This window comes from Eptesicus fuscus, chromosome 23 (assembly GCF_027574615.1).
Source record: "Eptesicus fuscus isolate TK198812 chromosome 23, DD_ASM_mEF_20220401, whole genome shotgun sequence".
Lineage (NCBI taxonomy): Eukaryota > Metazoa > Chordata > Mammalia > Chiroptera > Vespertilionidae > Eptesicus > Eptesicus fuscus.
The window spans coordinates 22,186,324-22,213,801 of record NC_072495.1 but is presented as its reverse complement, the minus strand read 5'-3'; the positions used below and the strand labels follow the sequence as shown (position 1 = coordinate 22,213,801).

Here is a 27,478-nt window from a genome sequence, read left to right as displayed (position 1 = left end):
CACTGGTTTGCTTTCAAATATGGCCCTGCACTCTAAACAGAATGCCTGCCAACCTTCACCCGATCCATCCTGGGCACCTAGAGGGCACAATGCCTGGAACACGAGGCACTCAGCAAATACTGGCTTTTGCTGATTTTGACTGCATATCTTTCTTCTGGATCTCCCCCACCATCTCATCCTTAACTCCCAGAGAGGACCCTGGACCTTCCTGAGCCTGAGGACTCGCCCCTACCAACAGTGATGATGATGATGATATAATGGCTAACACTTACACAGCACATACTATGTGCCAGGGAGCTGCCACCTGAGCTTACATAACTTCACTCATTTAATTCTCGCCACAGCAGGTACTCTTATCCCCATCTTATAGATGGAGAAACGGAAGCACAGGCTGGTTTCATCACCTGCTCAGATTTCATAGCTAGGAAGTGTGGAGTTGGGATTTGAACCCAAACTGCCTAGTTCCAGAACCTGGGCTCTCAGCTGCCATCAGGGATGAGCCACATCATGTGATGACATCATTCAAGATCCCTTTAAACCCTCTCCCCTTCCTCCAGGAAGCTCTTCCATTTGGGTTCCATAAATACTCACCCAATGCCTGCTCCATGCCAGGGCCTGCATTAGGCACTGGGGATGGGTCAGCACAGAATAGGCAAAAGCCTTGATCTTGGAGAGCTCACACTCTCCCAGCCTCTCCAGGCACTCAGGGATAGGACCAGCACTGCTATTTCACAGGCCCATGCAGCACGTGTTAACATTTTTCTAGAATCCTGAAATACACACACTTAGGCTGAGAGGCTGGGGAACTAAACCCTGCTAAGAACTGATATAGCAGAGTGTGTGTGTGTGGGGGAGAACAGAGCCTTTGAGTCAGGCAAGCCTGGGTTTGAGTCTGTTGCTTATTAGCTGTGTGACCTTGGGCAAGTCATTTTCCCCTTTCTGTACCTTAGTTTCCTCATCTGTTAAAATGAAATAATCAGAGTACTTATATTATGAATTTCATTTTTAAGTTCTTGGGAAGGGATCAGACCACCTTTCTCTTCTGCCCACAGGAAAAGGGAGCACACATCTATGGATGTGCAACACTAGCTGCAGGGGCTTTATACATGCTTCTCATTCAGTCTTGAAAACAAACACTCTAGGTGGGCACTAGGAATGCAATGGCAATTAAACCAAACCCCTGCCACCAAGGAACCCCATTGTTCACTGCCCTCTCTTAGGATCAAAGTATATTTATCTCCAATTTATAGATGAAGAAATTGAGGCTCAGAGAAGTTAGTATCAATTCACTAAAACCAGGCATCTAGGAAATAGAGGAGCATGGGTTCAAACTCCAGAGCCAGGCTCCTTCCCCTGATATTGATGGCATGTAGCAGGCACTCAATGAATGTTCTCTGGAGATCACGATGGCAAATAAGGTCAATACGCACATCCATAGAAGGCTCTGGAAAGGATCTGGTACTTCATGTTGTCACAGAGAAGCTTCAGGGGAGCCCTGCCGGTGGAGGAAAGGGAGACACTTAGAGCAGACCCACACACAGCCCAGGTTTCCTGGAGAGGAGACAACTCATTATCTCTAGGAGCAGATTAAAGCCAGCCGGTCAAGGGGGCTGTGCGGGTATTATTTCTCCTCATACAGCATCAATGCCCCTTCTGCTATCTGCTTGGGAGTCACTCCATAACTCTGTCCCTATGGTTTGGGTAGAGCTGATTCTGCCCAGTGCATGACTCACATTGGAATCACAGTGATTGGGCCAGAGATGGTGATGTAATCCAACCTGGGCCAATGAGAATCAGCCCTGGGACTTTTGTTGGGATAACTGGGAAACAGACACTCTTTTCCCTGATTAAGTTCCAAAGCCAATGGGATATGGGGCAGTGGCAGCTGGGATCCATTTTTGCTACTGCATAGAAGGGCCTGCCTAAGCATGAAACCATCATAGTGGCAAACAGAAGCAAGAGCCAAAGAAAAAACAGAGATTCCTGTTATGAGCATCTGGATCCAGCCATACCTGAAGCCACTGCACCTGTGGACTTTCCAATTCTGTCAGCAGATTTTCCTTTTTACTTGAACCAGTTTGAAGTGGGTTTCTGACACTTTCAGAAAGAATTCTGACTTCTGAAGTGACCCACCTGAACCAAACTGAGCCAAACTGGGACTCAGAGTCTAGCTGATTGCAAGGTAGGTGATGCTGCATAGATTCTCCTTGCATGGGAATTCTGGGGGGCTTTTTTGGCTGAAAGAGGAGAGAGGAATAAGGCCCCAGCATCGTTGGAGAAAACAAGGGCTGCTGGAGAGAGTGTTATACCTTCTTGCAAAAAACAGAGTAGAGGAAAATCATCCCAAGGGACACCCAGGAAAACCCAGGGACACTGAGTAGAAAGCAGGCCGAAGTCCTCCAGGTACACCTGGAGGCATGAAACTTTAAAGTCACCCTCTTTGTGGCCTCAGGCTGGCAAGACTCAGGCTTGCTCAGATTACATGAGAAGAGCATCTCACTGACAGCTGTCCCACAGTGTACTTAGCTACCTGCAAGGTGGTGAGCTCCCTGTCACTAGAAGTGTGTAAACAGATACAATGAAAGGGGGTACTAAGTTAGAACCGCACTTTTCAGTTGTCCATGGACCACCAGCCCATAATCACTTGGAATTTCTCCACCACGTGGATTCCTGGGCCCCATATAGACCTACTCAGTCAGGACCTCCAGGAAGTAGTCTAGGCATCAGTAGGTTTTACTTCCTCCCCCAGGGGATTCTGACGCACATTAACTTATTAGTCTCTTGGTTATATCAGTGCTTCTCAAACTTAAAAGTACACATGGTCTTGGGATCTTGTTAAATGCAGATTCTGCATCAGCAGGTCCTGGATGAGAGACTGAGAATCTGCTCAGGTGATAAGGTTTCTGGTCCCCAGGGCTTAGAAGACTTAAAAAATCTGAATCCAGACCCCGGCCCTTGATGTTCCTACAGCTGAAGACTGACCACCCATGGGGACAGAGGCCCAGAAGGGAAAAAAGGATTCCACTCCTGCAGGCCAGGCCAGTAGGAAACAAGACCATTCTCATGAATGGGCTGAGTCCTTCTTCCAAAGAGACCACAGTTCTATGTGCAAAGAAAGAGTTGATCTTGGGATTTAACTTTATACAGTAAAATAGCGTGTAATTTATTGAGCATTACCATGTACCACATGTTGGCCACTTCAAACCATTATTTGATTTGTCCTTATAATAGCTACATAAAGTAAGCATTAGTGTCCCATTTAGGCACGTGTGGTTGTCATTTAATAATATTTCTGGTTTCTGCCTGGAAGTGCATGGGGGGACTTCACTTCCTGGCTCCTTGTAGACATGGCCATGAGGTGTGAGTGGAAATGACAGGTGCCTCATTTGACCTGGAGCATTTAACCTTTTGCACTCGGATGTCGAGATTAAAATTACTCTTTGAATGTATCAATAATTTGAAATATAAAAAAATCCAAAAAAATAAGTTTGTATGAAAAGAAACTCCAGTTTTTTATTCTACTGCCGCGCTTTGTAAAATCTGGGGTATTTAAAAAATTAAATCCCGAGTAGAATAAAGGAATCGAGAAAAAAGCAAGCGAGTGCAAAGGGTTAAATGCTGCTTCGAGTCCCTCCAATTCATTTCCCTAGGTCACTGTGATTGGCAATATTCAAGATGGTGTTGGCTCCATCAGCAGGGCCTTTGATGTGCAGAAAGCAGTCTCCAACTGATCCATAATAGACACATAGCATGCATGACAAATACATCTTTGTTGTAATAGCCACTGAGGTTTTAGGGCTGTTTGCTACTGCGACATACCTTCTTTTTCCATGTAAGGAAGCTCCAACAGCTAGGACTTCACAAGGCTAGAATTTAACTTAGATCTGGATGATTCCAGAGCCTCTGAAGTCAGTGCAAGGCAAGTAATTCTAAATCTTTGGTAAATCCTCCCAATTCCCTCCATCCACAGCTCAAGCCCCTCATACCTCTCATGTTTGCAGCCATTGGTTGAGCCACCATCACCTGAGCCACTCTGTGAACAGGATGAGCAAGAGGATTTGTGGGTACTGGGTTGCCACAGGGATGGCAGGTTGCTCATGGAGACATCCATCAGGTCCTGGGGCACTGTGGGGAGTAGAAGGGGTAGAAGAAGAGCCCTGATTGAGCATATGGGGGTTACAGAAGCCTCACCCCAAAAGAAGCAGATCACTCCTAGGCCAGTACAGGGATAGGAAAAGCCCTTTAATGTCACAGTAGGAAATAGCGACCACAATCGTTGTCTGACCCAAGTTCTTGAGCCCGCCTGATCCAGTGAAAGCCATCACCAAAATTTGGGGCCCCCAGCAAATGGGCAGAGCTGATGACAGTAGAGTGTGGAAGAGAACCCAGAGAGAGACCAGAGCCAAGAAAACAGGCCCAATCCCAGAGTAGGAGGCCAAGCCTCACACCATGTTGTCATTCAGCTGTCCTCACAGGAGGCTGGCATGAAAGGAAAGGGACCTGCTGGGGGCTTCTGGGGAAAGCAGATGGTCTCCAGTACTCAGAGACAGACTCTCTGGTGAGAGAGTCTCTGGTGGTGAGACAGACGGAGCCTGACTCATCTGGTGAGGCAGGGCACACAAGGGCGAGAACCCAGTGTAGCCTCCCACTGACAAGGAAGAGGGCACCTGTGCTGTCCGTGGTCCTGATCCAGCTGCTCCAATGGGTCTCAAGCAGGCTGGCCACCCCCAGAATCACATGGGGGCAGGGAGCTTATTAAAAAGCCATAAGCCTGTATCCCACCCCTGACCTAGCCAATTAAAACCTCCTGGTCATACATCCCTTGAGTCTATATTTCAAAAACAATTCTGCTATAGCAGCCACATTTGAAAACCAAGAAAGCACGACTGATCTCCTAACTCCTGGACATTGGTGATTCATAATCAACTGCTCCCCGGATATGGCCCTTAAGTTTCCCTCACTGTTTTCTTTCCCAGCTCCAAGAACATCGCAGGATCTGTGATGCTGCAGAACAAACATACTGGTGACATATACATCACAATTTCTATACTTAACTTCTTGGCCTCTTAGCGGTTCGAGACAGGTGCAAAAATTATTTTCTCTAGGACAGGGCTCAAAAAATATTTTCTGTAAAGATCCAGGTAGAAAATAGTTTTGGATTTGTGAGCCACTTGGTTGCTTTGTAGCCACTCAACTCTGCTGTTGTAGTAGAAAAGGAGCCATAAGTAAAATGTAAACAAATGAGCATGGGTGTGTTCTAATAAAACTTTATGAACACTGAAATGTGACTTTCACATCCTTATCACCTGTCACAAAATATTATTCTGCTTTTGATTTTTTTCAGTTATTCAAAAAATGTAAAGACCATTCTCAGCTCATGGGCAGTACAGAATGTGGCTGGATTTGGCCTGCAGGCCATGTTTGCCAAGCCCTGCTCTAGGGAATTAAGAGGGATGCATATTTACCTTTGTACCATGATTCCTCAAGGATGAGTGGTAATACCTGGCCTCTTCCCTCGGGCTCCAAGGGGAGGGGAGTTGTGGCTTCAGCCCCACTTGTCATCAGAGCTCAGTGGCTGACAAGGTCAGCTCCTACCCAATGACATAGGAGAAAGCTGCCTCCAGAATGAGGTTTTGGGGCCACCAAAAGTGTCTTGTTACACTAAACCTTCCCAAGCAAACGCACCAATAAGCTGGCCAAAAATGACCAGCAAGCCCCTGTAAAATGTTCTAGAAAAACAGCCCCAGTTTTTAGCCAATCTCAGGGAAGCATTGATCAGTTGTGCCCAGGTGTGGCAGGCATGCCTCTGCCCCCAGCCCCTCCCACCCTGTAGACATCACCAATGGATCCCTTCCCTCCTGAACCCACAACACTCCAAGCTGCATCACACAGGGTACCAACTGGACAGCATAAGGGTACTTATTTGTCTTTCACCTCCATCTCCACTAGGACCAAGACTCAAATGACAACATGGCAGAGGTGGCTGGCACCCAGTCCCAGGGATGGGGGGACCCAGACATTACTGGGGGGCTGCTGCTTCAAGCCTGGTATGGGAAGGGCGGTGTCCCATCTGGTTTGGGCCAACCGACTGCCCCTGGCCACCACCAGCATGGACCGGCCCACAGGAACCACCGTCCAGGCAGGGCCCACGGAGACTGAGGATGTGCTGCCCAAGGGGTCGGGAACAACTTGAGACACAAAACAAAAAGCACCGGTGAAATGGAAAGTCTGAGGTGGGCAGAACACTGAACCGACCAGAAGAACCAGTTCTTCGGGACTTGAACCTTCCCCCTGCACCCCAACCCCCACCGCCCCACACACAGCAGCAGAGCTGAATGCAGTGATGTGAGCTTTTCTCTGAACCAGCAGTTCTCAGCCTGAGACAATTCTGCCTCCAGTTTCTTGGCAATGACTGGAGACATTCTGGTTGCCACACTTGGTGGGCAGGGGATGGATGTGGCACTTGGCGTCTAGTAGGTGGAGACCAGGGATGCTGCTCAACATCTTTCAGTGTACAGGACAGTCCCCATCACAACGAATTGTTGCATCCTAGTGTCTGGAATCCTAGCGTCTGTCCTGGTGGCACATGCAGCCACAAGAAGCTCACATAGATATCCCCCACATAAGGGAATCCAGCCTGGCTCTGGCAAGAGCCTGTTGGAGGATGAGCCCCTGTGGAGAGCGTTTTCTGGGAAGGTGGCCACAGGGCATCTGGTCTTGGCTAATGAATCAGCTCTCTGGTGGGGCTGTGTGCATAGACAGCCACTTCAGGACACTCTGTGGCTCTTCATGAAGGAATATATGGATGAAAACACACTAACCCAAGCCCTGTAGGACCTTACTGCCAAGCCTGCCTCACACCCCAATCCAACTCAGCGATGGATGAGAGATGGAGCACTAAGTGGCCGGGCATGGTTAGTTCAACCTTGCTGGGAAGGACATCTGCTTTCAAAAGAGCCTCTCACTGCGCAGCCAAGGTCACTTAAGCAAAGGGAGGCTTCAAGCCATTATCCATCTGATTGGATCAATGGGGCCACAGAGGGTTAAATAACAGAAAGGATGCATAACTTAATACTGACTTGTTTAACAGACGTCCATACAGTGCTTAACAAATGCCAGGCCTCCTTCTAAGAACTTTTCAAATAGTAATTCACTTAATCCTAACAACAGTTCATGGTAATGATCATCTTAATAGCAACAATCTCCATTCACTAAGCATCTGTCTCACGACAGTCAGCAGGCAGATCACCTCCTGTGCTAGGGCCAAGCACTTTGCTTCCCTTCTGCTGCTTTGACTATCATTTTATTGAGTGCCTACTATGTGCAAGGCCTTATTCTAAGGGCTTTACATTGATCACCTCATTATCTCATTAAATCCTTACAACAATATGTGAAGTATAATAACACAATAGCGCTAACATTTGAGTGTTCTCTCTGTGTCAAGTGACTTATCTCATTTAATCCCCCCAAAGCCCTATGAAATATGTGCTGTAGACATCCCCATTTTACAGACGATGAAACTGAGGCACAGGGGGTTAAAACGACTTGCCCAAGTTCAACGTGAATTCCAGAGTCCATGTCACTGCCACTATCCCATGCCACCTCCCAGCCAATGGCATCTTTTTTTTTTTTCAATGGCATCTTTATTAGCTAAGAAGAGTGGTTATTTATTCTCATATGGGGGCAAATCAAGGCCACCAAGGTATAAACTTCCTGATTCCAGGTCCCCTCTTAGCCCCAGAATCCAGACCTAACTTGTCCTCTATTTCCAAACGCCTAGTTCATTTTTAGGATCAGCTAAGGCTGGCTCCCTGGGCCCAGGAACAGGACAACTTACCGAACTCGGACTGCAGGCTGGGGTAGATGATCCTGAACACGTAATCCGTGGCCTCGTCATCTTCCTTGTCTGAAGCTGTGGACTCAGCAGAACCCTGAGGGCTTCGCTTGCGCAGTTTGGGAAATACTTTGCCCTGAAAGAACATGTCCCAATGCACAGTCCCTGGAACACACCTGTCCCCCAACTGCATGGCATGAGGGTCTTGATGGGGTGTGCATGAGCCCGAAAAGCCACATAAGGGCCCCTGGGCAAGAATGACCATTCACCCTGGCTGACCCCACCCCCAGCCATGATCACTCACCTTCCCCCGCTGAGACCAGAGTGGTGGGTCCAGCTGCCCGTGAGGGAGCAGCCCATTCTCCAGGCAGGAGAGGAACTGCAGGAGATGCCCCCCCTTGGGGAAGTGGAAAGGTGGCCTCTGGATCCCATCCTGGCTGACCAGCACCACCGTCCCGCCGCTGTCCACTGCCATGTGACCGACCAGAGAAGACCCAGCAGAAAGTCACTAAGAGGCATGGCGACGGGCCCTCCCGGCCAACACGTACCCCCAGGCCCAGACACATGGACCTGCTCTGAGGCTCTGGGACAGGCCTGGACAGAAGGTCAGGGGCAGTTTCACCTCCCCCAAGTCCCTCTCATCCCACCTATGATCATTGTTCACTGAAGAAGAACATGTCCTACAGCCCCCCACCAAAGGGAAAGGCTGCCTCCAAACACCCATGCCCCTCAAGCACCTTCTACAAAACTACCTGATCTATTTTTGTACGGAGGCATTCTCAGCACAGTAGTAACTGTCAGTAGCATGGATTGAGCACTTACTGTACATCAGCACATCACATTAAAGGTACCATCTTACTGAGTACTCAAAATATCTATTACTGTCTAGTTTACAAATGATAAAACCGAGGCTCAGAGAGGTTATATAACTTGCCAAGGGTCACACAGCTAGTAAATGGCAGGGTGTGGACTGGAACCCAGTTCTATCTCATTAAATAAGCTTACATGTTTTGCACCTTGGTTGGCCACAGGTCCCTTGCTTTCCAAAGCAGGATGACTCTCTGATTATGAATATACCTTCTTTGAGCTTTAAAGGGGAACGCTAGTTATTAATCCCAGATCGGCTGAGCACTGACTTTGGAGTGACAAAGACCTGGGTTCAGGTCCAGGCTCTGGAGCTTACAAGCTGCATGTCTTTGTGCCATGCTGCTTCCTCACCTGTGAACTGGCAGTGACGGATCCCCTACCACTAGATTGTTGTGATGACTAAGTAATAGGAATGTAAATACTCAGAGCCATGCTTGGCACATCATAATTGCTCAGTATTAGCAACTAACATCATGGGTTTGATGCTGAGACCTTAACATATGCCACTTGATCCTCACAATAACCCCATGAGTAGGTCCTGGTATGATTCCCACTGAGGGGAAACTGAGGCTCAGAGAGGTGAAGTCACTTGCCTGAGGTTGCATAGGCAATAAGCAGGATGGGAGTGGAAGGGGGCAGGCAGTCCCTACCTTGTTGGTGGCAGTGCAGGTAGACGATCTCCTCCAGGCGGATGGTCATGGCATAGTCCCAATAGACGCTGGAAGGTGAGGGAAGGTTAGAGCTGCAGGATGTCTGTCCACATCATCGTGGGGGAGGGCCCAGGAGGCCAGAAGACCACACCCATGGGTTCCTCCACCCTTCTCACCAGGACCCACCTGACCCTAACATCTGTATCTATCAGACTCTCTCCTCTTCTTTGGTCCCAATTTTCTAAGGACCCCCTCCTCCCTTGCCCCCACTCCATGTGGCTGAAGCTGACCTCACCCACCCTCCACCCCAGAACTCCAGAATGGCCACCTGACTGAGGCTTGATCAATCAGCATATTCTACTGTTTTGGCCACAGTGATTGATTGGTTCAGGGATGACCCCATGACACAAGCAGAACCAATGAGATTCAATTGTCAAATTTATATTAGAATTACTGGGAAACAGATGCTCCTTTATGCTAGAAAAGTAGTGGTCAGGATGCTAGAAGTCTGGAGATGTGAGGCTATGGCAAGAAAACTGGAGTCAACAGTCAGGGAAGCAGAGCCAAGAGATGGAGAATGTTCAGGTCTTTCTCACTTGAATCCCTGGATCCAGCCATGCTGAAGCCACTGCCCGGGGTTTTTCAGTTCATGTGTGCAAATGCTTAAGTCGGCTTGAGTTTGGTTTTCTGTCACTGGTACCTGAGTCTTGACTAATGCTGACCCTAACTTCAGGCCACCCTATGTCCACGGCAGGAGTCAGAATAGCCATTCAACAGCCTTGACTTTACAGGTAGGTCCTAGCCGTGTGACCTAGAGGCTTCTGTGAGCCACAGTTTCCTCCTCTGAAAATGAGGATGATAATGCCCACTGCACAGTGTTGCTGTGAGGATTAAATGGAATCGCCTATTTGAAGGGCTCAACAAGGCACTGGTACATTTTAAAAAGTACTGGGCTAATGGGCCCTGTGATTTACTTCAGGTTCCCTTTTTCAGCTTTTCCCCTCAGAACACAAGGGGAGGTGGGGCCAGAGGAATGCACTCCTTCAGGAAACAGGAGACCTTGCTGTGGGGAGCAGTTGACAAATGGCATGAGAGGCCACGCCCCCCCATGCACCGCCATGCTATGCCAAGGCCACACTCCCTCTCAGCCAGGACTGAGCACGAGTGGGGCCAGTGTCGGCCTATTCCTGTGGGACAGGGGACTCCTCGAATGGTAGACTTTAGCCTGGGAACTCCCAACTGACTTGGCCAAACTTATGAAATCTTGGTTAAGGTATTTCTGGGTGGTGTTTTGGCCAGGGCTCTGCCTAGTTCCCACACCCTAAGATTCTTCCAGTCGGTTACTGGATCCTCCCAAGTTCTTGAGTTACCCCTGAGGCCACTGCCACAGGGAGGCTGGGCCAAGCGGCTGTAACAACCAGATGGAGCAGGGTCAGGGCACAAGGGACAGGGCACAAACTTCCTTGTGCCAAGGGAAGGGGAGGGACCTGGCACCCTACCTCTTCTCATAGTCCAGATCTCCCACAGACCCATTCATCAGCTGGTTGGGTGTCCACTTCAGGGTCATGAGGTCAGCAGTCTGGTGCAGGGACAGGTACCCTGGGACAGCCTCCATGTCATCCCTCTGTAGAGAGAGAAGGACTCAGGCTTGGTTGTAGTGCCAGAGTCAACAGTTAACATGGTCCATTTGACTCAAGGACACATAACCAGAACCAAGAGGTTGGGTCATTCCCTCCAAGGTCATGGCTATTTGGACGACCCTGAACCTCCTTCTAAGTGGCCATACTAAGCAAAGCTATTGCAGCCAACCACCCAGGATGGGTATTATACTAGTAGACCCAGCTGTGAGAGCTGCCTGCTCCTAGCACTTTCACACCCACACCTCCCTTCTGAGGTCCAGGGCCCTGCTGCAAGGATGGACCTGGGAATTCTTTAGAACCAAGAAGGAGCTCTGTCCCTGTCAACATCACCTTTTCAAAGCAGAAGACATTTATCTACCATCATTCTAGCCAGTCTTAAGGGAGAAAAAAATTGCAGCTAACCTCTGTCTGATCCCCCAGACATTACCCAGAAGCCCCTCCCCAAATACCCGCAGCATCCTCCCCACCCAGCAGCCTGAGCTTCTGGCTTCCCAATCTGCCTGTAGAGCTTCTCACCTGCTATACTGTATCCCAAGTGGGGAAGGGACTGGAGAGGGGTGTCTCTAAGCCTCACCCATAGAGGTGGCAGCTCCTCCACCCAATTCACCTCAACAACATTTGTAGACCAACAACTAACATTTACTGAGCATCTGGTATGTATCCAGTATGGCTCAGGGTCACACGTCTCAATTTAACCACCCAAGCCTGCAGCTCCACCACGGAGCACAGTTGCAGTCTTTCATCCATTCTAAGATGCACATCTGTCTTTCACATTTCAATGTGCCTGAATACGAGGATGCATCTTATAATCAGCAGCTTATAATCAGCAGCATTTTACCACTGGGATGCTGTTATCACTGCCTGATCTCCTGTAAACTCAGTCACAGCTGTTCATATTGTCATTTCAGTTACGTTTTGTGCATGGGGGTTACTGCACATGTGGAGAAAAGTTCTTGGAATGAGGCCTGGCATTTATTAAAACTATACCCAAATAAATCTCAAAGAGCTTGCAAAACACATAAAATAAGAGTTTGAAGTAGAGAGAAAACACTGTCTATAATTTAATAGCACTTTTAATTTCCTGATAGTTATGTTAAAAAATGGTGCATCTTAAGTTGATGCTTCTTAGGTCTCAGGAAATAGGGTGCTGTACCCACTATGATGTGGATACTGAGGAGTGACTTGCTCAGGGTCACCCAGTGATTGTAACTGTGACCACAGAGCTGGGTGGCCAACAGCTGTCCCTCTGCTTCCTTGCAGCTGAGCCCAAACACTACACTGACCCTAATGTTCCCGAGGAGGGGACAGCAAAGGAGAAATCCCATAAAAGGGTAGGGGCTTCATATGCCTTACTCATCGCTATTCCTGGGGCCTGGCCCAGTGCAGGGCACAGAGGGTGACTGGTGAGTGGCAACTTCTGGCACCAGCCATCCTGAATTTAAATAATAACTCTGTCCCTTACTCTGCCCTCATGGGCCTCAGTGTAATCAGCTATGATAACAGCACCTGCCTCAAATGGTTGTTGTGAAGTTTAAATGAGTTGATATAATTATAAAAGCACTTAGCACAGTGCCCGACACATAGGAAGTCCTTAATAAATATTAACTATGAAGATGTTTATCTTGATATCCTAAGCATCTAACACTTAGCAGGTTCCGTATAAAAGTGTACTGAATGAGTAGTAATGAGAGAATGAATGAAGAGATGGCTGGGTGAACAGGTAGATGGACAGGTGGACTAGAAAATAAATGGACAAATGGATGGATGGATGGGTGAGTGGATATAAATACAGGAAGATGGATGAAGGAATGGTGGAAGTGCAGGAACAGAGGGATGGTGGCTACAGAAACTGCAAGAGGAGTGAAAGGCTGGCTGGCTGGAGATATTGACCTGTGAATGGATGCATGGATGGATTTGATAGAAGGAAATACTGGCATGTGGATGCATGAATGAAGGAAATAGTAGCATACGGATGAATGATGGATAGCGGAAATACTGGCAGATGAATGAATAGATGGGTGAGTAGGTGGATGAATGAATGAATGAGCAACCTAGAGCCAAAGGGAACTCCTCTATAACATGGAGCCAGACTCCCAGTGGAAGATCTGGGCCCACGATGAGCTCTCACCGGCTGAACGAGAACGTTGTTCTTGCCATACAGCAGGGTGGCCCTGGAGTTCTGGTGCAGGGACTCCACGTAGTCGCGGGCGGAGAGGGATGGGCGGTCATCCATGCTGCCACTCGAAAGCCTCTTCTGGATCTGGCAGTGTGAGCGGAGGTAGAGGATGAGGCTGGAGTGACCTTCAAGGCCCACTCCATCCCCTGCCCCCATGCCCAGTCAGGAACTCAGCCTGATTCCCCCACAGGGTCTCACTGCCCACCCCACTCACGCAGAGGGCTGGGCGCTTGGTGGGCGAGTCCTGTCGCAGGTGCGAGCTGTGGATGCGGTGCCTCTGGACGAGCTCGTCAGCAGAGGGGTCGGTCCAGAAGTGATCCGCCGTCTTCATCTTGGTGTATTCCAGGGCACAGGGCCCCACTGCAGAGCAGAGAGGCTGGTAATCTTTGGCCCCTGAAAGTCTGCCCTCCCATCTACCACCAGGTGGGCCACCCATTGCACTATCCCTCTCCTCCGGTCAGCTAGGATGCCCCAGAGTCCTGCTAAGGCGAGAAACAAGACCCTTGGAGCAACAGACAGCAAACAAGTGAGTTTTGATGGGGGAGGCTGGAGGGAGGTGAGAGAGGCCCTTAGGAGGGGCCCTGTGAGCGGGGACTAGAGATTCACATGAAGCTCAGAGCGCTGGACCGCTTACCTAACAAAGACGCAAGGATGGGGCCATCCACAGGGTCCATCAGGAGTGCTTCCTTTTCGTAGTATTTGCTAGCAAGAGAGGAAAGAACATGCAGGTTTGGGAGGTGACCGGCAGAGGGTGCACCATGGCCTGGTGGTTAAAAGCAGACAGAATGGGTTCGATCTCCCTCTTGTGATGAGGTTACCTCTGTAAGCCTCAGCTGCCCCATCTGGAACAGGAAGATGATAATGTATCTCAGAGGGTTTTTGGAAGGACTTTCAAGAGAGACAACAGATGTAAGGCACTGATTTTAGCGCAGTCACTCCAGCAAGTCACTTACCCTCCCCGGGGCTGAGCATGTAACTGCTTAATACACGGCTGAAATAAAAGCCTTAATGAGGTAATGGGAATAATTAGAAGGCTGCTGAGGCCTGGCTGGTTTTGTCTGCTTCTACCGCATCTTCCATTTCACACAGGACGTCATTAGGAGGCACAGATGATATCTACCCCTCTAATATTATTGAGGCGATAAAATGCTTTTCAGCTGTGGCTGTCCCAAAAGGCTGCATGAATAGGCAGGCCTTCCTGTTCAGATAACTAATGTGGACAACGCTGGCCTGGCACACGCCCCTGGATTCTGGCTCTTCAAAATGACATGAGAAGCCATCACTACTACAGTGTTTGTGCTGAGTGTTTTCGGTTTTTGTTTGAGTTGTGTAGTATGTAAGTCTGTGCAAACCTTAGATAGTCTAAAGATCACAGAATTTCGGAGTTGGAAAGGATCTTGCTCTGACCTCCTAACGGATCTCAGCCCCAGAGAGGGTAACTTGCTGGAGGCCACACCCAGATGGCTTGGCTCTTTCCATCCTATAGCGGGGATGAAGGGCAAAGGATCTGGAGTCAGATAGACCGAGGGGGAGCCTATCTTTCCTATGCTGTGTGCCCCTGGACAGGGGACTACCCTCTCTGAGCTTCGATGCAAAATGGAATGACAGACGCATCTATCCAGGCCATTGGGAGGATGAAATGTTGACCTGCATGTATAGCAACAGCACCAGCTCTGACACCAGGAATTTCCCACTAAATGGCTGCAGCATCATTGTAATTTTACCCCAAAGAAATCTTCTATCAACCAGAATATTGGTTGAGGCATAACTGACATTCCCCAGGCATCCTCAACAAGTTTATACAGTTAAGTGTCAGAGCTAAAGATAATACTTCGAGACAGTTTCCATTCCACCATTCCGTGTCCCTTCCAAAAATTGGCAGTTATGTGACCTTGGAAATGGTGCCTTAAAAAACACCAGGGAGGCCTGGGAGCAAGGTGTGACTGTAAAGGCACCTGAAAGGGTTTCTTTAAGGTGATGGGTTTCTGTGGGACAGTTCTTCATCCTGAGTGTGGTGATGTTTATAGGAAACAAGATGTTTTAACATTTCAGAGAACTATATAGCAAAAACATGGGTATATGTAAAAACTGGTGAAACCCAAATAAAGCTTGTAGTTTAGTTAACAGTGTTGTACCAATGGCAACTTCTTGTTTTGAGGCTTGTACTCTGGTTGTGTAGAATGCTATCACTGAGGGGGGAGGCAAGAACTCTCTGTACTAATGTTGCAACTTCTGTGTGAATCTAAAAATTCAAAATAAAAAGTTTAATGAAGCAACAGCAGGTTAGCATTGATGCTCAAATAATTACTCATTCCTTTTGACTGACATATTCAGTAGTAAAACACAAGGTCACACACCACAGGCAGTTACCTCAGAGGCTCTGGGGACAGGGCAGGGGACAGAGACGTGTTACAATTTACAAGAAGGTGAAGAGATTAACTGCAGCCCCAGAGCCTGGATTTCATTCAGTTCCTCTCCTGCCTCAAGGCCTTTGTACCTGCTGTTCCCTCTGTGGGGAACACTCTTCCCCACCCCCTTCATCTGGTTAATGCCCACACACCTTTCAAATGGAAGCTTAACTGTCACACCTTCCAGGACACTTTCCATAAGCACCGGGAGGAGATGAAACATCACCCTCTTGTCTTGGAACACTCACCACATATTATTAAATTACTATTTGACTATAATTTAATTAAAGTCTTGGATTATAGATCCCTTGTTACAATGTCAGCTTCGTGAGGGAAAGGACCTTGCTCTGTACTTTCATACATATTTTCCCAGCAAACAGGCAAAGAATAAAAGATATTCTTTTATTATCTAATATCCACTGTGCGCGAAGATACAGTTAAGTTAAATAGGCACTTTCATATCCCAAAAGATGGGGGGATTATTAGATATTTCTCTCTCTCTGGCTGGAAAGGAGTCCTGGCCATGAGGAATCTCAAACTATAGATTCTTCAGGGCTCCCCACTGCTCTTGGCATAATATGACAGGTAAAAGCAATGTATCCCCAACATGTAGGTTAGTGCCTGGCACATAGTAGATGATCACTACTTATCTGGATGAATATATGAATACAGGGATAAATGCTTGCCAAGAGGACTCATACTATAAAACCTTTACATCAGGTAATTCTGAGCTGGGAGAGAAAATGTGAAGAGTCATTATTCACTTCCAAAATGACTAACTCCCCTTCTCATCTCTTCTTCCGAGTGGCAGCAACCCCTATCCCACTTACCAAAAGAGAAAACAGAGGCACAGAGAAGCTAAGTGACTTCCCTACAGCCATATGGTTGGCGAGTAGACTGTGGGCTTAACTCACTGGAGAAGAAAGATAACCAAAATCTCAAGATCCTATAACCCACTCCAAATGCGAAGACCCCGAATTGCTACTAAACACCTGGATCTTCCTAAGGTTCTAAGCTAGGCCAGTTCAGATTCAAATGTCCAGACGACCTGTATTTGATAACTTTAAATCAAGTGCACATCAAGGGGTAAAAAAGAAAGTGGCTTTGTGCAAGGGGTGCAATTTCCAAGAATGCCAACAGGTGGAGGCAGAGTGCACCCAGGTGTTTGGTCTTTCCAGCTCACCTGCTGTTTTCCACAAGGTAATGCACAATTTTGTCCAGGACCTTCTCAAACAAGGCTGTGCGGATCCACAGGTGCTTGATGGCAAGTGGGGACAGGTTGGGTAGTTTCGGCAGCTTCCGCACATTCTCCTGGAGGCCCTGGATCTGGTTTCGCCTTTGAGACCAGTAAGGAAGGAGAAAGATATTCACCGAAAAGGAAAATCCAACAGGATCAATATGCAAATGGGAAAATGGTCAACCTATCTAGGAAATAAAGAAATGGCAACTAAAACCATATTGCTCTTGGAAAATGGGTAAAAAGTTGAAAAAAATAATACCCAGTGAGCGTGAAGAGGTGGGAAAAAGAGACAATTTCATACACTGTTGATGGGTAAGCTAGAATCTCATACTGATATTTCTCTCTCTCAATCTCTCTCTCTCTGCTGAAAAGGAGTGCTGGTCAAGGAGAGCCTTGGGTTATAGATCTTTCAGTGGCTCCTGATTGCCCTTGAAACGCAAGCTTAACATGACAGACAGGGCGCTCCGTGACCTTTTTCCTGATCACCTCTCCATCCATCTCCTTACTATTCTCCTTTCTGACCCCATGATCTAGCTAGACAGAGAAATGTGCAGATCCCTGAGGCTGCCAGGCTCTCATCTGAGGACTGTCCATGAGCTGCTTGTTCCTGCTTCCCCTCCCCATCCCATTCCCAGGCTCACCTCTTCTCACTCTTCAGGTCCCCTCCTGCAGAAGCCCTCTCAGACCGGCCAGAACTGGGGGAGGGGCTCTCCTCTGTGCCCTGATGACTCTGAAGCATAACTTCCTGCTCACTTTTCTGTCTTCCCCTCCACACTGTGACCATGAGGGCATGGACTAAGTGATACAATTATTTTTTAAATACAAAACTTCCTGAGAGTCTACCCCGGGGTAAGTACGGTTTCTCTTCGTGTCAGAGCCTAGCAGAGGGTATCTATTCATAAATGCATGATTGCATGAATGAATGATGGCGCTCCTTTACCACCTGCTATGGGCATCTCTAATTCCTCCATTAACAAGTCACTCCCAGTATTATGGAAGGCCCATGGAAACTCATCCCTTTAAGAAATTTATCAGCAGCATCTGGGGATTTAGCAGATGGACTAGAGCAGTGGTCGGCAAACTCATTAGTCAACAGAGCCAAATATCAACAGTACAACGATTGAAATTTCTTTTGAGAGACTAATTTTTTAAACTTAAACTTCTTCTAATGCCACTTCTTCAAAATAGACTCACCCAGGCCGTGGTATTTTGTGGAAGAGCCACACTCCAGGGGCCAAAGAGCCGCATGTGGCTCACGAGCTGCAGTTTGCTGACCACGGGACTAGAGGATCCTGAAGACCAAATAGCTGAGGGTTCAGATACCAAATGGGAGCTGGCAATGCCAAATCTAGAGCCCTGCCCATCATGCAGTTCTGGCCAGCAGCCCTGGGCAGGCAGGGCCTGCAGGTCAAGAAAAGGGCCATTTCTCATCCAGTGCAGTGGAGTGACCACCCGTGGCAGAGATGGTAAACACATGGCATGCATATATATCTCTCCCTTCCCTTGCCCATAACAGACATGGCTAATCAATCCATGCACTCTTTCCCAAGAAGCCCAATCACAGCTGCAGAATCTTTCATAACATGATCCTCAGGCAGCCACTAGGAGCCACTGGAGTTGCAACTTATTTGCCATCCCTGACCAGGCTCCAGGTCAGAACTCTGGGAGTGACACGAGCAGGAGACACTTATGTACAAACACGCAGGCCATGAGCCTCCCTCTCCTCACCCCAACACATACAATCAGCCACCAAGACGAGCGCGTGAAGCCACCCTCCCCTTCAGTGGTTGCCTCGACGTGAGTTTTAACCAGAGGCCCATGTGAACAAGACCACACTGGTTCTATTAAACGTCGGTCTTGCTGCATTTAGAAGAGGACTGAGCTCACAGGAGGCACTTACTCATTCAACACCTGTTTCTTGGGCATTTACCAGGTGCTAGGCTCTCCCAGACGCTGGGGACATAATGGGGAATAACACAGATGTAGTCGCCTGTCTTCATGGAGTTCAGGCAGAAAGGGGAGACAGACAATAATCAAGTAAATAGTAAACAAACAAATGAATGAATAATTACAGATAGTGATAACAATTGGGAAGAAAATAAACAAGATGATATGAAAGAGAAATGGGATGAGGGTTGGAATTTACCCTTAGCTAGGGGAAGGCCTGACTATGACAAGGAACCAGCCATGGAAGATGAGGGACGAGAACCAGGCGGAGGACACAGCATAAGCAAAGGCCCTGGGGTGGAAAAGAGTCTGACAGGTCAGAGGAGCAGAAAGGAGAGCGGAGAGAGTGCTAGGAGGCCGGAGCTCTCACAGATGCAGGGAGGAGCATGGACTGACTGTCTGGGGGACCACCCCAGCCTGTACACCACGCTCTGCACTCACGCGTTCTCTATCAGCTGCTCCAGGTCCTGGACCTTGCGGCTCAGTTCGTCAGCTGGTGGGAAGCTCTTGCCCACCTTCATGAAGAGAGCTGCGATCTTGTTGCTGCGCAGGAAGCCAGCCGCCCGCCGCCGCAGCCCGTGCAAGACGCAGGCCTCCACAGCCGCTGCAGAGACAATGGTCAGCAGGCCCTGCCCTGCCCATGCTCCCCAGCACCCAGCTCAGTCACACAGGCACCTGGGAGAACGGGAGCCCCCAGAATCGCAGATTTGTGACAACATCACAGGGAGAAGCATGTATGCCTCTCCACCTTCAACCCCCTCAAAAGGGAGAAAGAGAGCTTAGTGGTTAACCCACACTCACAGCCCAAGGACCTCCCCTCTCACACCCTTTCCCGGCCCCTCCCCAGCTGCGAGACTTAGGCAATGACTTCCCTTTCGTGAGTCTATATCCTCATCTGTAAAATGGGGACAGTATGAACATTAACCCCATAAGGTTGCTGTTAGGATGAGGTGGGGAAAATGCATGAAAAGCACTTAGCACAGAGCCGGGGACCTAGTGAGTACTTTCTGACCGTTACCTATTCCTCCTGTTAATGGGGGAGGGGAGACTGGACCACAGGACTGTTGAGCATCATCGGTGGTAAGGAACCACATCATCATCATTATCACTATTGAGGCTCCAGGAACAGCTGACATGATAACATTATAACAGGACCCTGGTGGTGTCCCCAGTCATCTGAACAGAAGCTTCAAGGGGCTAAGACCAGGAGAGGGAAATTACAGCATGTCCTTCATTACGAGACACTCCAATCGTGAAATAAATAGCTTTTCGGGGAGAAAAAAAGAAACACGTCTGCTTGTATGTACACACTGATTATGAGCTGAATCCTGACTTCAGGGACACGCAAAACACATGTCTCTCTAGCCATTTGGAATGTACAGTAAGAACTGGCAGTGAGGTTATTTCTGGAACCTTGTGAGCGGAGCTGGTTCAAGGAGAGAGGTGAGTCACGCTCTGAGGCCTGGTCCTGCCTCCTTTGCTGAGCCAGCTAGACAGGATCCCTCAGGACCTCAGGATGTGTCCACAGCTCTTAATTCCGTTTTTAAAAAGTCCCCATCCATCCTCTCCTTTTACTTGGCACCAGCCGTAGGCAGAGTGAGGAAAGGACATGGAGTCCATTCCTCAGATGCAGGACCCCTGCCGCATGGGATAGGGTCGTGTGAACTGAGCCCACAGCAGAGAAAGCCAGGCCTCCAATGTTAACCATGATTACCTCTTCATGGGGTACAGAGGTCATGCTTAATTTCCTCTCTAGACTTTCTGTATTTCCCAATTCCCTAATGAAGGGATCCAAAAATACCTTCCAAGTTACACAGCAAAATAATGATGTGAGAATCCTTGCTCAAACACGCCCTCCCCAAGGCAGCCCACAGAGGAAGAAGCCACTGTTTAAGGCCACGGACCACAGACTCACCACAGAAGGAGATGATGTGGCTGCTGTCTTCGTGGACAAACTTCCGTGTGACGGCCTCCTCCATGATCTGCTTCACCTGGAAGGCAGAGGCAGCTGGAGGGGAGACCCCAATGCGACCTGGGGTGCAGACACCCCCGGAGCCTTCCCAGGCTGTCTGAGGAATTTTGATAACTGCTTTCCTTCTGCACCCTGTGCACCGTGTCTTCTGTAGGTCCGGGGCCTGTGGCCTGGGGTAACTCCACCCTGCACATTGTACTGCATCATTCTCTCAGGCTCCGTGCATGGCAGGCTTCTTCTCGGGTGTCACACAAGATGTCATCTCCTTCCCTGACCACATTACCTGAGGCAGCCCTCCCGCCTCCATCCATCCCATTCTAGAAAGAAGACTCACACTATTCCCATCCCAAGTGTTGTTTACTGTCTGTCTCCCTCTTCTAGAATATACATTGCCCGAGGGCAGGGCCTCATCTGCCTTGTTCGCTGCTGTGCCCACGGAGCCTGGTGCACAGTAAGTGCTCAATAAGTATTTTCTAAATGAGTGGGTGAATGAATAAATGAATGAATGAATGAATGAGTGAAACAAGTATATAAAAGAATCAGGAGGGTGTTGTGTAGGAGTTCAGGCCTGGAATCTGGCAGACCTGGTTTCAAATCCCTAGTCGTCACTTGCCAGCTGGATCTGTGATCTTATTTGGGGAAACAGAGGCTCGGGGAAGTGAAGCAACTCGCCCAGAGTGGAGACAGAATTCCAGCCTGTGTCTGACTCCCAGGCTACATGCTTTTCCTGCCAGATTCAGTCACTCAACAAATCCTTCTCAAGCACCTCTGATGTGCCAGGCAGGGATCTGGCCCTGATAGGGCAGCTTTCACTGGACGGGAAGCCCCTCCAGTGAGGCCCAAGGCAGCACAAGCTAAGAGAGATGCGGGATCCAGCAGCCCAGCACCAGTGGGAACGGGTTCCAATACAAATGCTCAAGCTCACCCAGACCCACTGAATCAGACTCCAGGGTGTTTACGAAACCTTCTCAGTTATTCTCAGGCACTCAGATTGCAGTAGAAGACTGGAGGGAAAGGAGGAGGAGAGGGAGAGTAGGGAAGGAAGAGGAGAGAGGAGGATCTAAATGATCTCCCACAATCCTTAAGGAAGAGCCAGAGCAGTCAGAGCTCCTGTCCCGGGACCCTCCCACACAGCCAGCCCCCTCTCCTGGCTTCTGGTCCTCCTTGCCCCCATTAACAGCCTCAGGGTGCTGCACCCTTCCTTGTCTCCCGGCATCCCTCGCCTTAGTCAATAGCCCCTTTATTAAAGTCACCTTAATTCACTCCGTTTGGGGGAACCATCTGCTTCCTATTGGCACCTTGACTACACACACGGTGTCCAGTCCACACTGCAGAGCAGAGCAAGCAGTCTGTTTACAGTCGTGGGTCCTGAATTTCAGGAAGGGCAACCCCTTTCTCACACAGCCTGTAAGTCTGCTACCGGGAGGAGCCCGTGGCGGTCTGGCCCCAGGCCTCCTGTCCTGGGGATGCATCTCAGGCAGTGGGTGGTGCAGGTGGGACTGCAGCACCAAGGGTTCCAGCAAGTGAGGACTCCTCCCCACCGCTCCGCTGGCTCCAGCCGTTGGCTAGAACCTCGCCCTAGTTAATAACAAGCTGACAGCCTGAGGCCAGGAGAGGAGATGGGAAAGGCAATGCGGATGAGAGCCTTCCCCAGAAGGTCACTGAGAGTCTCACAGGAGACTGCACTGCCTCACCGCAGGAGGAAAGATGCTGCTCCCCATCCCAGGGGACAGACCAGACAGACCTGTGAGCAAGGGGAGAGGGCCAGGCAGCCACAGAGCCTCCGAAATTCAGCTCAACCACCTTTCCCCCTCAGCCTCCCGGCCATGGGCTTGAACTTGGTCAGCATTTTTGAAGGACCTGCATGTGGTCTGGAGATGGGGGCGAAAGCAATGTGGCATCCTGGCTCCTGGCAACCTGTGTGATTTTCTAAGCTTTGGTCCAGGAATCGTGCCCCATTTTGGAAGCAGGGAGGCAACGCTGTGGTTGGTGCGACTTCGGAGTCACGCAGACCTACATTTACATCCCAGCTAGGGCACTCGCGTCCTAGGTGAGCCCAGCCAAGTTATGCACGCCTGCTGGTGCCTCAGTTTCCTCTTCTGTAAAGTGGACCTATCGTCCTGTGGGCTTGTGATGAGGATTAAACGTGCTGTTACATGTGAAAAGGCAGGCTGGGCTAGCAAACAGTTGGGAGTTTTATGACACTGAAGCTCAGGTTTTATTTTGTTTGTTTTCTGAGCATTCACTATGCTCCAGGGACTGATTGTAGGCACAACCTTAATGAGGTAGTTTCCCAAATTATTCCCATTTTACAGATGGAGAGACTGAGACACAGAAAGATTAGATCACTCAACAAAAGGTCACGCAGAGGAGGCAGGATTCAGACCCAGGGCCTTTGCTTGCCTAGAGGCCATTCAGAACCAATGCTTTTGTTACTTCCCAGCTTACAGTAGAGAGAACGTTTACTGAGTGCCTCCTATGCACCAGGTGCTTTGTATAGAACATTTTATTTAATCCTCACAAAAGCATTATTTTCCCCATTTAAAAGATAGATAAACTGAGGCTCAGAGAGTTTATGCAGTCTGCCGAAGGACAAACAGCCAGGAAGGGGCCCACTTGGGATCTGAACCCAGATCTGTCTGAGGGCCCGACCTAGAGCTCTGCCGCCGGCCCCGCCCTGTACCGGGTCAGGCCCTCAGACAGATCACATCTGAAATCCCAAGGTGGTGAGAAACCTGTGCGAAGGGATTCCTCAGTCTCTCCGAATTTAGGGACCAGAAGAAGTACTGAACTGGGAGTAAGGATCTGACTCTGCCAACCACTTCCTGTGGGGGCCTGTCAAGGATGAGGGGACCTCAAAGGTCAAAATGGTCAAGAAGCTTTTATCCTTCTCTGGCACCATTCTCAGGAGTCGTCCAACAGCTGCTTCAATGATGGGACTCTCATTGAACAGATCCGTTTGGATCTAGATTAGCCCTGAACACGGAGCCATGTTAAGGACAAGATGTCAGGAGGCAGCTGGAAGGGGCTAAGAGCCCGGAATGTGGAGTCACTGACCTGAGGTCAAACCCTTGGCCATTCACTATCTGCATGATGCTGGACCAGTTTCCCCATCTGTAAAATGGAGACAGCAGCACCCCTACCTCACAGGGGTAATGAGAGGCTTGAAGGAGATCATGGAGACAGTCCCTGCACCAGGCACCTGGTAGGAATTCTACAAACTGTAGGGACTCTTGAGCCGACAATAACTATTCAGTCCACAACCTGGCCAGCAATGGATGTTCCAAATCAGGGCCTCACTGGCCTGCAGGCCTGGCCTGGCCCCGCCCCTCCACGTCAGACCTCAGAGCATGTGCCCTCCCCATCTCCAGTCCTACCTTGCAAACCTTTGGAAACCAGCCCCGCCCTCCCACCATCCCTCCCTCTTCCTGCAAATATTTAAACAACATAAAAGGAGGATTAATCTCAGGAGGGAGTCAGGCAGGGAAATCCTGGCCAATATGCAGAGCAGGAAGGAAGGCTCCTGGGGCTCCCAGGCTTGCCCTGTCTGCTCCCCTCCTCATACCTGCCACCTGCCCACACCCAGGTTCCCTCATGCTGCCCACCTCGAACCCTGCAGGTCCACACTGCTGTGTTCATGCTCTCTAAGCTCCGAAAGGAAATAACACGGCCCAGTGTTCAGGGCTATCAAAAGGATTGTGGAAAATGCAGGCCAAGGGCCTCAAACAGGACCCAGCACACGGTGGCACCATCTAAAGCAGTGGTTCTCAACCTTCCTAATGCCGCGACCCTTTAATACAGTTCCTCATGTTGTGGTGACCCCCAACCATAAAATTATTTTCGTTGCTACTTCATAACTGTAATTTTGCTACTGTTAATGAATAATAATGTAAATATCTGTTTTCCGATGGTCTTAGGCTCTACAGCAGCGGTCCGCTAGCAGGGTCACCTAAGACCATCGGCCCACAGGTTGAAAACTGCTGCTGTAGAGCCTCAGACCATGGGAAAACACAGATATTTACATTACAATTCATAACAGTAGCAAAATTACAGTTATGAAGTAGCAACGAAAATAATTTTATGGTTGGGGTCACCACAACATGAGGAACTGTATTAAAGGGTTGCGGCATTAGGAAGGTTGAGAACCACTGATCTAAAGGGAGACGCTAGTGCACTGAGTAAGAACATGAGCTTGAGAGCCACCAGGCCCAGTTCAAACTCCAGCTCTGCCATTGGCTGGGTGACTTCAGGCCTCAGTTTCCTCATCTGTGAAATGGGGATGAAACCCACACCACCTCTCAGGGCTGCTATGTGAGAATTTCATAAAAACGTGCGCAGAGCTCTGGGTGTTTTGTCTCGAAGGGTGTTTTCTGGCTTCTGTCTGAAAGAGCTGCAGATGATACCAGTCTTTGTAGATGACACTCACCAAAGTCTCCACTACCCAAACTGATAATCACTGGACCTGGTTTCAAAGAATGCAGAAAGGATATTGGAGCAGAATCTGCAGATGTTTCGTGATTATTTCTGGTAATGAATTTGTCACTGTTTGTGAGCTGATGGCCACTTATGAAAGATACCAGGAATCAGAGGAAATCACCAGGACCCAACCAGGAGAATCATCAGGGTGTTTCATTAACAAGGATCAAATAGCCGAAACCGGTTTGGCTCAGTGGATAGAACGTCGGTCTGTGGACTGAGGGGTCCCGGGTTTGATTCTGGTCAAGGGCATGTACATTGGTTGCGGGCACATCCCCGGTAGGGGGTGTGCAGGAGGCAGCTGGTCAATGTTTCTCTCTCATCGATGTTTCTAGCTCTCTATCCCTCTCCCTTCCTCTCTGTAAAAAATCAATAAAATATATTAAAAAAAAAAACAAGGATCAAATAGATGCCTTAATAATGGAGAAACAGACATTGCCTCAGGATGATCTTCTATTAAACTTGGACGTCTTTGGGCCTTTTTAAAGTCTCTTGAGAGTTTCTAAATATAAATTCCTGCTTTAAAAGCTTAAAACAAAACAAAACAAAACATGCACAGAACTCAAAAAAGGATGAGGGCTCAGACCACCCTGTCTGAAATAGAGTGTCTGGCTTTACGCTCCGCCTGCCTTTCCCACTCATCTGTGGGTTTATCCATTTAGTGTCTGTCCCTCCCACGTAGATCTGGAGCTCCTAGGACAGTGCCTGGCATGCGGAAAGTGCTCAATATCTGTTTGGTGATCACTCTGATTAATAACACTAGTACCAGCAGCCAGTGCTTATGGACCTCGGCTCCAGGCAGTGTCCTAAGGCCTTTTGACACCTGATCTTGTCTGCTATGTGTAAGGCTGGGGTCGGCAAACTTTTTCTGTAAAGAGGCAGACAGCAACTATTTTAGGCTTTGAGCTAGGGCTGCCAGATAAAATGCAGGGTGCCCAGTGAAATCCAAATTTCAGATAAAAAAGGAATTTTTGTTTTTTTTTAGTATATATACCAAATGTTGCATGGAACACATACGAAAAGATTTGTTGTTTTTCTGAAATTCAAATTTAACCAGGCACCCTGAAGTTTTATTTGCTCAATCTACAAAACTGTTTTCAGTCATAACCGCCTATGTCGCGTAGTCTCTTTTGTTTGCACAACCCTTTGAAAAAGTCAAAACCGTTCTTGGCTCAGGGGCAGTACGTTAACAGGCTGGATTTGGCTCACTGGGCCCCTGGTTTAAAGCACCCAGCACAGTGCCTGTGGCACGTAACAGACTTAAATAAACATCACCAAGCTGCCACCTGCTCCTCAGAGGCCTGCTGCCTCAGCCCTGACTCAGGTGGTGGGTGCCTGGCAGTGCAGGTGGGTGACTAATGCTGAACCAGCACTGGCCTATGAGAGGAAGGCCCCCAGGCACCCTGACTCTTACATTTGTAAGAAACTCAGCGGTGGAGAGGATGGTTAAATTAGGGGGGGCCTTGAGGTGGCTTTAAAAATAACAGCCTGTGGGGAAAAGAGGGGGATGACTCCAAGGCCCCTTGACAACCACCAGGGCTAGAGGGGTGAGCTGAGGATAGCTGTGCCGCTCTGCAGGCACCCTAGCTGCTGAGAACAAATGCACACGCCTGGCCCTGGTCAGGGCATCGTCCCCACACACCAAGGTTGCAGGTTCCATCTCCGGTCATGGCACATACAAGAATCAACCAATGATGCATAAATAAGTAGAACAACAAATGTCTTCCTTCCTTCCTTCCTTCCTTCCTTCCTTCCTTCCTTCCTTCCTTCCTTCCTTCCTTCCTCCTCCCTTCCTCCCTCCCTCTCTTCCTCCCTCCCCCCCCCTCTCCACCTCCCTTCCTCTCGCATAAAATAAATATATTAAAAAGTGCATGTGCTTAGCAGGCCAGCATCTCCAGCCCTAGTTCAAACCACTGACCCTTGAACACAGGTCCCCAAAGGCAGTGCCATGGGTTCATCTCCCTGCCTTTGCTCACACGATGCCTTCTGCCAGGTGTCCCTCCACGTGTGCTCCCGCTGGCTAACTGCAACTCAGGCTTCAGCTCAGGTATCACTTCCTGGGAGCCTCCCTGGACCATCCATACCCCAAATGGGAATAAGTGTGCCTCTTCCACATTCCACTAACACTTGCCTTCCCAGCATTTATCACATGAACCTCAACTGTTGCTCATTCACTCAACTTGTATCAGTGCCTCCTATGTGTCTGGAACCACGTGACAATCAGCGTCCCTATCCTCATGGAGGTCGCAGTCCAGCAAAATGTAAAGA

The 27,478-nt window shown here is 49.0% G+C and overlaps 1 protein-coding gene across 1 annotated transcript in view; it reads right to left on the bottom strand.

The window, feature by feature from the left end:
* Window positions 1–27,478, bottom strand: part of SGSM1 (small G protein signaling modulator 1) — a 54,843-nt gene that overhangs the window by 13,796 nt on the left and 13,569 nt on the right. The window contains exons 3-15 of the mRNA XM_028146832.2: window positions 20,678–20,753; window positions 19,204–19,366; window positions 16,759–16,911; window positions 13,802–13,869; window positions 13,382–13,527; window positions 13,120–13,251; window positions 10,851–10,975; window positions 9,352–9,419; window positions 8,139–8,302; window positions 7,838–7,970; window positions 6,024–6,188; window positions 3,987–4,125; window positions 1,431–1,495 (exon numbers count right to left, since the gene is read on the bottom strand). Of these exons, the coding sequence (XP_028002633.2) occupies window positions 1,431–1,495; window positions 3,987–4,125; window positions 6,024–6,188; window positions 7,838–7,970; window positions 8,139–8,302; window positions 9,352–9,419; window positions 10,851–10,975; window positions 13,120–13,251; window positions 13,382–13,527; window positions 13,802–13,869; window positions 16,759–16,911; window positions 19,204–19,366; window positions 20,678–20,753 (1,597 nt within the window). The remainder of the gene's footprint in view (window positions 1–1,430; window positions 1,496–3,986; window positions 4,126–6,023; window positions 6,189–7,837; window positions 7,971–8,138; window positions 8,303–9,351; window positions 9,420–10,850; window positions 10,976–13,119; window positions 13,252–13,381; window positions 13,528–13,801; window positions 13,870–16,758; window positions 16,912–19,203; window positions 19,367–20,677; window positions 20,754–27,478) is intronic.